Raw genomic sequence first — 12,570 nt, forward strand, 5'->3', positions numbered from 1 at the left:
CCCCAGGCAGACCGCCTATATTGAAGGCGCCTCTGGGAGCCTAGGGAGGCCCACAAGACGCCTAAGCAACCTAGGCAGCCCTACGCATCTCCCTAGTAGAAGAAGAGACACTTACAATGTAGGCCAGCAAAATGCTAGCCTACATTGTAAGTAGACGCGGCCGCTATACTTATTGCGGCAAGGGATCTCCCTGCCGCAATAAGTATAGCGGACGCCTGTCCGATAGCCGGCAGGAGGGTGCCCAACCCATCCTGCCGGAAAGCCGCACCACCTCTGGACCCCCCACGCTAATGACCCCCCCCCCCCCCCCGCTCTAGATGCCTGGGCCAATCAGGCCTTAGGGTTAGTGAGGATGGGCGGACCCGCTATGCCTACAGCCTGATTGGTCCAAGCTTCTAGAACCTGAGCCAATCAGGCCCTAGACTTAGCGGGGATGGGCCGGGAAGGGGTGGGCCAGCCTCATTTCGACGAGGCAGGCCTGCCGGCTGGATGGCAGCAAGACCCGGCCGGTCCGACCGGTCAGCCAATACTTTAGAAGTTAGTTGGGGGGGAAGTTAGGGGGGTGGTAGCGAGGGGGGGTCGTTAGCATGGGGGGCCCGGGGGTGTGTGGCTTTCCGGCAGTAGGGGTTGGGCACCTCCTGCCGGCGATCGGGAGTGTCGGAGGGCAGCCTTCCGGCAGGAGGGATTCGGCACCCTCCTGCCGGCGATCGGACAGGCGGCCGCTATACTTATCGTGGCAGGGAGATCCCTTGCCGCGATAAGTGTAGCGACCGCATCTACTCTAACCGGCATCTGTAAAATGAACACCGGTTACAGAATCGGGGTTAGTGTAGGCCCGATTCTGTATAGGACATCCTTCCCGGGCATCCTTTACAGAATCAGGGCCAATGTGCCTAAGGCAAACTTTAAAAGTGTATGGGGTTAGTAATCGAAACAAAAATATGTCTAAAAACCCGCCCATGTCGACACTTGGATGACCTATAAGAGAGGTCGTCCAAGTGCCGATAATCAAAACGGGTTTTTAGACGTATCCAGATACTTTATAGGCCTCTGAATGCCGCTGTGCGCCCAGAGCTGAAAGGGGTATTTTTGAAGGAGTGGTGAGGGTGGGATTTGGGTGAGACGTGGGCCGACCTAGATTTAGTCGTACTGCAGGAATAATCAAAAGTTTTACGAGGCTGCTTGGATGGAACTTAAACATTGTCGTAGACGATGTAAAACCAGGTCTAAGAGCCAAGCCCTGTCTAGGTCGGGTTGCCAATCTAAGCATCTAAATTTAGGCATTTTCATCAAATTATCATATAAGACCTCTGGCACAGCAATGGCCACATGACATGAAGTGTGGTATAGTACAAATTGTCTTCTATAACCACTATATTGTTTCACTCAAAATACTCTCTGGCTCTCACTTGGATTTTAAAGTATTTTTATCATTTTTAGGATGTTCTATCAAGCACAGTAACCTGTGAAGATCCAACTAACTGAAAAAAAAGCAATGAAACAAAAAGTATGAGAAATTTAAAGACTGGCCAAGCAAAATAACTGTAGAATGCACAGTTGCCATGGCTGCACATTGTTGTAACTAATGTCTAGCCAAATTCATTTTGAAATCATTATTTAAAATACGGATTATAGGTTCTTCTGATTTTCATTGAGGCGGTTTTGATTTTGACGATCTTTTCATTCTCTGTCCAGGTATCCCAGTGGATCTTACACTGAACTCCCTTTCTTGTAACTAGGTGAGGGCCATTGAGATTAGCGAGGCCACACTGGTTGAACCACCAGCCAGTCTTATTGTTCATCCCACTGCAGCTCTCCGCAGCAAGCCCATCGTTATCGCTGTCAGAAGTGCTAAATAGCATGGCATTTTGGTTATCTTCCTTACGATATCCTCGAAATGCATCCCCTAGGCAAAATCAATTGGCAGAAACATTTTACGTAAAACCAGAATGAACATAAGCTTAAACCAACATAAATGTACAATTCAATGCAATTTTATTTATATGTATATGACTTATTGTTGTAACCCGCTTTATTTATTTAGTCCCAGGGAGCTCAGAATGGTTTATAAGAATTTGTTCAGATGCTCAAGCATTTTTTTCCCTGTCTGTTCCGGTGGGCTCACAATCTATCTAATGTACCTGGGGTAATGAAGGGATTAAGTGACTTGCCCAGGGTCACAAGGAGCAGTTTGGGTTTGAACCCACAACCTCAGGGTGCTGAGGCTGTAGCTTTAACCACAGCACCACACTCTCCCAGAGAAAGTGAGGAATCCAGATTAAATAAATAATTTTAAAAAACAACAATAAAAGTAATAATCAAATGAACTTGACACAATTTTTTCTACTTGGAAAGTAAAATATTATTCATGAATAAAGAGGTACTCAACTGCGTGAAGCAGCTACCATGGGCTAATTTACTGCATGGTAGACTCATGTTGAATGCATTGGAATGTAGATAATGTGTGATGTCACGTCTGTCTATTTTATGGAATTTTATGAGTGTTTTGATACTGGAAACCGCCTAGACCAGACGTGGGCAACTCTGGTCCACGAGGGCTGGAATCCAGTCAGGTTTTCAGGATTTCCCCAGTGAATATGCATTGAAAGTAGTGCATGCAAATAGATCTCATGCATATTCATTGGGGAAATCCTGAAAACCCGATTGGATTCCAGCCCTCGAGGACCGGAGTTGCCCATATCTGGTCTAGACTCAAGGCAGTATATAAATAAATAATACTATGCATTACAAATCAACCGGTAAAGTAAAAAAAACAAACAAAAAAAACCCAACAATATAGAAGCTACTTACACTGGTGAATTGCCCCTTCCCATATTATCAGGGGCAGAGTGAAGGAATACCTGGTAATGACAGTTGGCACACAAATCAGTGGCATTAAGTACAACCAGTGTCATGGCACCCCATTCCCTCAAGATCTCCCCACCAAGCTGATCCCTCCCAAAGTTACAAATCCATCTCATCCCCCTACCCCCAACTCAAAAAAAACCCACTGATCCCAGCACACCCTGCTTCAGAGTCCAACCCTACCTCCACCCTTACACTTGACCTTCCCCCCCTTCCATGACTCCCACTTGGGGATCTGTCTGGTAATCAAGTGGCCTAGGACAGGAGTAGTCTTCCAGGACGACTCCAAGTTCAAAATGGTGCCAAATGACACCTAGCAGTAGTCTCTCTCAAGGTACTGCCAGTAGAGGAGCATTCTTATATGGAAGAACAGCCCTTGGTGGTAATACCTTAAGACTACCAATAGGGAGTATCAGAAGTATTTGAACCCGACACAGTTGTGGGATGGGAGTGGAGAGTGACTGCTCCCACCCTGGGCCCCTGGACCACCGGGCAGATCCCCCAGATATATCCACTGGGGGAGGAGATAGGAGGATCAGGGAAGGGCCAGGTTCTGTGGTGGGTTGGGGCTTATTAGTGGAGATTTCTGCCTTTGAGACGTGGATTGGACCTTTGGGGGGGAGGGGGGATTGGGCCCAGAACCACCTGACATGTTGTGGCAGACAGTGTCTGTCCTATGAAATAAATGCAAGGCAGATGCTGGGCACACCCTCTGCATTTACCACACAGGCTTTGCACTTTCCACCTGCTAGATTTGCACCTAGCACAGGCTTACCTGCAGTTCCTGAGTAACGTCCCACGTGCATTTTGAAAAGCTGAGTTTCATCCTCAAGCCAAAAGTTATCGTAGACCGCATACGCTGAGTTGCCTTCCTCAGACTCTAAAGCTACATGAAGCATAAAGCTGGTGCTCTTTTGATTTACAATATCAAATATGTTTTTCAAACCCAGCCAGTGTTCTCCTGTGGATATAATATTAAAAAAAGAAAGTAAGTACACAGGCAGTAACAAGAAATGCCTTCTCATGCACCTGTGCGGTCATCCTCGCTCACACGCACGTCTATTACTCATACTGTGAATGCTGAAAGCATGCTGAAATGTGCATGAAAGAAATTTGCATATAATAGAGACAGCGTGTGCAAATTGAATTTATGCCTATTCATTGTGGATATCCTGAAACCTGACTGGTGGTATGTCAGGACTGAGTTGAGGAACACTAGACTGTTTTATCAAGCAATCTCAGCCACAGTAAATTTTAATAACCATTGTATATAAGTAATATGCAAAACACTAAATTCTACATGATGGTTGGTATAAAAAAAAAAGAGTTCAAGCTACTTTTAAAGGGGAGATTATGGAACGATACAGCATATAGGGAATTACAAGAACCAGCATGAGACTTCTAACAGTGGCCTCAAGATGTCCAGCTGACTGATCACAATTATACAGCTGTTTTGGAGCAGAGTTTTTCAACCTTTTTACACCTATGGACCGGCAGAAATAAAAGAATTATTCTGTGGACCGGCATCGGTCCGTGGACTGGCGGTTGAAGAACACTGGGCTAAGTCGCAGCCGGACCCCACCCATCTCTACCCAATCTCCACCCCAGACCCCGCCCCCATAATAGTACTAATTGCACCTTGCATGTCCCGTGCCTCATCTGGAAACCTTCCCTCTGAGAGAAGGCTTCCGGTTCAGGCGCAGGATGCCCGTAGGAGCCACTGTCCGTGGCTTTGTGCACTGAATCAGTTAGGAAGAGGGAGCTAGCTCGAAGATAACGCCGCATCGATCGCACTATGGACCAGCGGTTGAAGAATACTGTTTTGGGCCTGATGCACATGCTGTGGACCGGCAGGAAATTTCTGTGGACCGGCACTGGTCCATGGACCGGTGGTTGAAGAACACTGTTCTAGAGCAAGTATTGTTTAAGGTTCCCTGGAACAGGACAATTCCATCTTGAACATAACTGCAAAGGCAGATTCCTCTGCATAAAATACCCAAGGTGGATTAGTCTGGTGGCTCATTGGTAGGGCGTGCAGACCATACTGAGTCTGACTCATTTCTTTGGAATCAGCATTCACAGCCCCTGGAAAGAGGAGTCAATTGTAACATAATAAATAACATAGAAGGCAGATAAAGACCATATGGCCTAACCTAGTCTGCCTTAACCATGGCAGCAGATAAAGGCCCACATGGTCTAGTCAGTCTGCCCAACAAGTTGGCTAGAGCTGCTCCCACCACTCTGTGCGGGCCCCGATGCGTAAACACTAGTTGTCAAGTCTCCACCATATAGGCAGCCAAACAGGATGGAAATGATGTGACTCCAAGTATTGCTGACAGTATTTAGTTCATCAATGGTGATACCTTGATGGAGGATTTAAGGTCCATGATTGCATGGTTCCAGAAATAACCCTGCCTGCAGAATATGCTAAGATGGGGAGGGAGGGTGGATACAAAAGATGGGGAATTCTCCTGCATAATTATGAATGAAAATCGATGGCACTAGATCCCAGCCTCGACTTCATCTGAGCTGGAAGCCCAAAGGAGCAGGATGAAACTACCTGGGTCACAGCAAAATACCCTTAGGTAATGAATATTTGTGTAAAAACTTTTAACAATTTAGAATTGTGTATGGAATGGATCTAGTCATATTATTTTTTTTAAAAAACCATAAACATCAGTACCTGAGAGGTCACCAAATCCATTTACATAATCAAACCACAGTTGCTGGAAGTCAATTAGGCCATCAATCCTTCTCTGAATCACAGTCCATCCACCTCCTCTATAATCCATGTCGCAGAATACCTAAGCAGACACATCACATTATGGGTGTATTGTATTTTTTTTAATGCTATTTTTGCATATACAAAACCAAGACCTTTCATAGTAAGTTATAAGGTGCGCTAATCGATTTAGCATGTGCTAAAGATTAGCACGCGCTAAATGCTAAGGCTCCCATAGAATATAATGGGTGCCTTAGCATTTATTGCACGCTAATCTTTAGCGCGCCTTAGTAAAAGACCCCTTAAAACTGTATGGGTTCATATACACAGGCACTTACATGGAGAGCAACAGCAACTATCCAGTAAAGCGCTACTGGCTGGGAATATCCACAGATGTGAAGCCTTACTGTTCCGCTGAAAATTATTACTGGCCACCCCAGCACGATCCAGGCAGTGAACAATTATCCAGTTAGCGGCAACGTTATGATCTGTCACTGGACAACTCTATGGATAAAGTTGCTGTCTGAATATCACCACTATCTAAACAGGATTAAATTCAATACATGCTGCCAAATTTGGGCACCCCCCCCCCCCAAAAAAAAAGAGAGCTAATCATTGTTCTATAAACGGCATCCCAGAATGAAATGTGGTCTAAATCAGTGTTTTTCAACCTTTTTACACCTATGGACCGGCAGAAATAAAAAAATTATTCTGTGGACCGGCATCGGTCCGTGGACCGCCGGTTGAAGAACACTGGGCTAAGTCGTGGGCCAGACCCCGCCCATCTCTACCCAATCTCCACCCCAGACCCCGCCCCCATAATAGTACTAATGGCACCTTGCACGTCCCGTGCCTCATCTAGAAGCCTTCCCTCTGACGTTGCAACATCAGAGAGAAGGCTTCCGGTTCAGGCGCAGGATGCCCGTAGGTGCCACTGCCCGTGGCTTTGTGCACTGAATCAGTTAGGAAGAGGGAGCTGGCTTGAAGATAATGCCGCATCGATCACACCGTGGACTGGTGGTTGAAGAACACTGTTTTGGGCCTAATGCACATGCTGGCCCTGTGGACCGGCAGGAAATTTCTGTGGACCTACACCGGTCCATGGACCGGTAGTTGAAGAACACTGGTTTAAATCCTTGCACTTAAATTAGGCATGATCTGCCATATTGATGGTTAATGAACTCTTAACCATCAATAACTGAGTGTCAATTACCAGTTATTGATGTTAATTAGCACTCATTAAAATTTGTGCACACATCTGGTTGCACACTATTTCATAAGACAGGGGCCTAACGTCCATAGCACAAATCCTAAGAGGAGATGTAGCCATGGGCATGTCAGGGCATTCTGATAAGTTACCCGCATACTTATAGAATAGCTGGTAAATGAGTCTAACGTGGGCACCAGCATTTACACCAGATTTCAGCAGGTATAAATCTCGTGCCCAGAGTTGGGTAAAGGAATCAGCATTGTGCACTAATCAATAAAGGATATGTGTCCTTCATAGAATAGAATTCTATATGTGGCACCTAAAAAAATCAGGGCCGAAAAGCCATTATTCAATAAGCCATGCATAAAGTTAGGCACAGTTTATAGAAGAGTATTTATGCCCGGGAACTGAGCCTAACTTTAGACCCAGCTATTTGCAATAACCACCAGTGAAATCATGATTCAAATGCCCACACCTAAAATTAGGCATGGTTGCCCTTAGGGGCAATTCCTATAAACTGTGCCTTAACCTAGGCGCCTAAGTTAAGAGGGAAATGCTGTTTGAAACACTACTTAAGTGAAAATTCAAAGCGCCTACCAGTGCCTAAACAGATGGCGCCAGAATCATGCCTTCAGAAAGCGCCTACTGGTGCCTAATGTCACGACAGACATGGCTAACACGGGAAGTGGCATTAGGCACCATAAAATGCTTAAATAGGCGTGATTCACGTCAAAGATATGTAGGCCGGGGTTTTCAAGGCGATTGACACCTGATCAGCGGTCGCTTTTAAGGTGGCCACTGACAATGGCGCCAGTTAGAAAATCCGGGCCTTAGTCTATAAGTACACATGTAACCCATGACCTGCCCATTTCCACACACCCTTTTTTGACTTGTACACTACATTTACATGAATAATTTTTAATTTATTGTAATTAGTGTCAATAATTGCTTGTTAAAATGTCAATGACTGGTTCTACAGCCAAGCCCAACCCATATTTTCTTACCTCATCTTTATAACACAAATAACATCTTTTTGAAAACCAATATTTTTTGGATAAAACTATCTCAACCATGTTCATAGGGCAATAAATCGTGGTCTAAAATTACATCTGCTGAAATTGAATGAATTCCTTATTAATGTATACATCTTTTATATTTTGTGCAATATTTGACACGAGTTGTAGCAGTGCCTAAAAGAAAATTGAATTAGTCTGGGGAAGACAGAACAAAGCTATTACCTTTCAGTCTTACCGTATTCCCGACTGCATTCTCATTCTCTCTTTCTGTTCCCTCTGCACTTCACAAGTGTGACAGTTTCCAAGGCAGGCCCTAAGCAGTCTGAAGTTGGCCAACCCAAGGTAATGGAGGGTTAAACAGCTTGCCCAAGGCCACAAGGAGCCACCATGGGATTTACTTGACAGAGTTAAATGCTTATAACACATTCAGTTTTCTATCAAGAGCAATATGAACCTTTGCCCTACGAAAATTCTACTTCATAAAGCCTGCTTAAGTTCCAGCTTTGTGCTAAAGCAGGGCTTCCCCTACCGGTCCTGGGAGTCAGATTTTCAGGATATCCATAATGAATATGCATGAAAGAAATGTGCATGTGCTAGATTTCTTTTGCATGCAAATTTTTATTGTATCTTATGTAGATATCGTAAAGAAAGCAACTGACTATGGGATTCACCGGACAGGTTTCGGAAGCTCTGCGCTAAGAAACATGAAAATAAAAATACAGTGGGTTGTCTAACAGTTGTACTACACTAACATTACAAAATTTATCAAATACTGTCCAATTAATGAGAATTCTTTTTTTTTTTTTTTAATTTATCATTATATATATACATACATATACATAACGTATATAAGAAATAAAGAGAGAACTTCTACAATTTTAAAGGGAATAATATTCCTGGATACAATATCCATTACATAATTAACAAAATTCACTCTAAATAAGTCCACATTCTAGAGGAGAAACAATTCACATATCTGAGAGATTAATTTAAAAAAAAATAATAACAAAAACCATAATAATAATTGTAGAGTTACATCTTCTTTCTTTTACTTTAGGGGTGTCCTAAATTCCCTTCAGAGGTATTGGAAATTGTTATTCCCTTTCCTTCAAGGTAAAATTGTAATTGAGAGGGCTCAAAAAAATATATATGAATGCTGATCCAAAAGGATCTTACATTTGCAAGGATATCTCAATTGGTATTTTGCTCTCAATTGTATTACAAACTGTTTCAATTCAAGGAACCTTTTCCGTCTAGTTAAATTGTAATTGAGAGGGCTCAAAAAAATATATATGAATGCTGATCCAAAAGGATCTTACATTTGCAAGGATATCTCAATTATATCTTTGGGAGATATTGTTAGCACTTTAGGAAAATTAAGAATTCTAAGATTCAACATTTTCATATAACTTTCAATGTTTTCCATTTTCCTGGCGAACAATAATCTATCCTGCAATATAACAGACTGAGAGGCTTGTAAACTTTGAGTTCTCTGATCCAAATTTTGAACTTTTCCTTCCTGATCCTTCAATTCCTCCTGGAGTTTATCCAATCTCTGTTCTTGAACAGTCACCAGTGGTAAGGTTCCTGCACATAATTTATACAAAGAGTCTAACGCTGTCCAAATAGACTCTAAAGTGATTTCAGCAGGTCTTACCAAAGGAAGGACTAAAGAGGTATGTCCTTCACTCGCTGAAATCTCAGCCACCTCCTCTGGAGAAGTTGTTCCTGCTGTAGGGACTTGAGGATGAAGCAGCCGCTCTGCCTCGTCTTTTTGGCATGTCGCCAGCAAAATCTAACCCGAAATCGGGCAGGAAGCTTAAGTCCGCAGGAGAGCACAACTCAGCGTCCTCTCTACAGCGCAGCCATCTTGTTTCTCCCAATTAATGAGAATTCTAATGTGTTGCTTGGCAAGTTGAATATCAAAGATCCGGTAGAACTCATGTATACAGTAGTTTAAAATATTGTTTAAAAAAGTTGAGAATTTATATAATTTATTGATTTGCTTTATATCCCACCTATCATCTAATTTCTAATACACTTCCTCCTCTGTATTCGCAGGGGTTCGGGGCAGAGCCGGCCCACGAATATGAGAAAACCGCAAATAATATTTGGGCCGGTTCTGCCCCGAACCCCCACTTCCCCTGGCTATTTTAAGCCCTGAAAGCCCCCCAATAAGCCTTACCTGGTGGTCTGGCGGGTTTTCAGGCAGGAGCGATCTTCCAGATCGCTCACAGGAAATGGCTGCCTTGAGCTCCCGTAGTCTCTCGAACCATTTCCTGTGAGCGATCTGCACGGGGCAGGAGCGTGGGAAGATCGCTCCTGCCCCGAAAACCCGCTAGACCACCAGGTAAGGCTTAAGGGGGGGGCCTTACAGGGCTTAAAATAGCCCAAAAATGAAAGTAATTTTTTTTTTCATTTGAAACCGCGAATAAACGAATCCGTAGATACAGAATTTGCGAATATGGAGGGGGAAATGTATGACTATATAATGGTTCCAATGTTTACGCATAGTGCTAACCCCTGATAAATGTAGAGGTGGCAATCACACATAATACATGTTTGCAATCATGCATAATATACATGTTTCCATCCAGTCTCTGCTGGTCACTCAGCTGCCAGTGGAGAAAAACCATCCGTTTGCTTGTAATATATGTGTGTGTGAGAACCCAAACTTTCACTTTCAGTGTGCTGTGACTACCTGAAATTACAAAATAGGTGCCTGTATCCTAACATGCTGAAACTGAGCCACACTCACGGCACAATCCTGAAACACGGAGACGGAAAAAAAAAAAAGAAATAATCCCTTCCCTTACCCCCCCCCTCCCCCGCTAAGTGCTAGTCTATAAACAGTGCTCAAAGTTATGTAGGTGCTATTTAAAATACAGTACTTGGCGCCAGGAACTGTGCCTAACTAGGTGTGAGGATTTACACCAGCTCTAATCCCGGGTGTGCATCTTTGTGCCTAAATTAGACTCACATTCCCCTTGTGCTATAACAGTGAACATAAATTGCAAGAATGCCCCCAATCCACCCGTGAGCCCTCCCATGGTCCTGTCCCTTTTCGGAACTGCGAGTAAATTTTACAAGCGGATCCTAGAGCCTAAAACTTGTAATCATTTATCGCAGCTTATCGCAAGCTGTGTGCCACGTGAGTTTCCAAGCGTGCCGCCAGACCCCGGGCGAGGAGGAGAGGCGCTGACGCTGGCTAGCCGCCTACAGGACGCGCCTCTCGCAGCGAGTCTCACGGCGCGTCTCCTCCTCCCTCGCGTCTTTCCTCCTTTCCGCACCTTTTCTTTTTCAGCACCCCCTACCCCCGCCCTGGCATCTCAGGGCCCCATCCGGAAGGCTTCCGTGCATGCGTGGATGTCAACGTGATGACTTCGCATCAACGTCCATACACTTCTGGATGCCCTTGAGCCATGGCCCCCAGTTTGGTGTGCTGCTGGCTCGCTAAGCTTGCGAGACACTGGCTTGTAGATTATTAAACTTGATATACTGCCTTAGTTGCAGCACAATTCAAGGTGGTTTACAATTTAAAAAAAAAAAAAAAAATTTAAAACTAATACAGAACACCATTAATAAAATAAGAGAGAAACCAACATTCATTCCAGAAACATACATTTATTTATTATAATTTATATTCCGCATATCCTACAATTCTATGTGGATTACAAATTATTCAGGTACTCCAGCATTTTTCCCTGTCTGTCCCGGTGGGCTCCCACTCTATCTAATGTACCTGGGTCAATGAGGGATTAAGTGACTTGCCCAGGGTCATAAGGATCAGTGTGGGATTTGAACCCACAACCTCAGGGTGCCGAGGCCGTAGCTCTAACCACCACCACACACTCCCGTAATCGTTTAAACCAGGGGTGTCAAACCTTTTGGCTTCCCTGGGCCGCATTGGCTGAAAAATATTTTTCTGGTGCCGCACAAACGCTGTAGCAAGACAGAGGAGGGAGCCGGCAAGGCGGTAAACACCCCAGGAGCAGCAGAGGAAAACACTGCATCGCCCTCAACCGGGGCCGCACAAAATACTTCACTCCTGATTTAAACCCTGATAATACAAAAAAGTATGCTCTTCATTACTTCTGCTTTTATAAACAGGAAAATGCTTGTTCAAAAGGAGAAGTTTTTAAAAGTACCCGAAACTTACTAACCCCCTCCTTTACAAAGCCGTGCTAGCAGCTCTGACGCTCACAGAATTCCTAGGAGCATCTGAGCTGTTACTGCGGCAGCCGGCGCTAAAAACGCTAGCGCATCTTTGTAAAGAAGGAGGTAAATGAAGATTTAAGGGTAATGAATTCCATAGTAGCAGTGCAACAGCAAAAAAATGCTGAATACCCTCTTGTTTCCCATTTCATTTTTGAGGGGGGGAAGACAAACAAGTCTTATCATCTGCTAATGAACGAAGAGTCCGAGATGGCGAATCCTATATAATAAAACCCTAAGCGCGCATGCGCACTTAGGGTTTCGTGTTCCCTGCCGCCGTGTTTTCTGATCTATGGCCGGATTCTATTTTAGAACCCGGCGGCAGGGAACAATCTGGCCACTCCCCTCCTCCCGTCCTGACTCACCGCCAGAGAATCCGCTGCCGCCACTGATTCAGAACGGGAGGCACAAGCACCCCTGCCAGCATCTATTTCTCCCCCTCCTCCCTCTTGCCTGCTCACCCGCTCGCAGCTTTTAACTGAAAAGCGCTGTGTTATGCTGCCACTGGCCTCGCCATCTTCTCTCCACTGCGGCCCGCCCTC

General features: G+C 44.6%; 1 protein-coding gene across 5 annotated transcripts in view; it reads right to left on the reverse strand.

Moving 5' to 3' along the window:
• Window positions 1–1,075: 1,075 nt before the first annotated feature.
• ANGPTL5 (angiopoietin like 5) overlaps window positions 1,076–12,570 on the reverse strand; it is a 57,610-nt gene continuing 46,115 nt past the window's right edge. For all 5 annotated transcript variants that reach the window (XM_033950173.1, XM_033950169.1, XM_033950171.1 and 2 more), the window contains 3 exons: window positions 5,549–5,669; window positions 3,641–3,826; window positions 1,076–1,906 (listed from right to left, as the gene is read on the reverse strand). In XM_033950173.1, coding sequence (XP_033806064.1) covers window positions 1,614–1,906; window positions 3,641–3,826; window positions 5,549–5,669 — 600 coding nt within the window. In that variant the 3' untranslated portion in view covers window positions 1,076–1,613. The remainder of the gene's footprint in view (window positions 1,907–3,640; window positions 3,827–5,548; window positions 5,670–12,570) is intronic.

This window comes from Geotrypetes seraphini, chromosome 6, assembly GCF_902459505.1.
Source record: "Geotrypetes seraphini chromosome 6, aGeoSer1.1, whole genome shotgun sequence".
NCBI classification, from domain to species: Eukaryota; Metazoa; Chordata; class Amphibia; order Gymnophiona; family Dermophiidae; genus Geotrypetes; species Geotrypetes seraphini.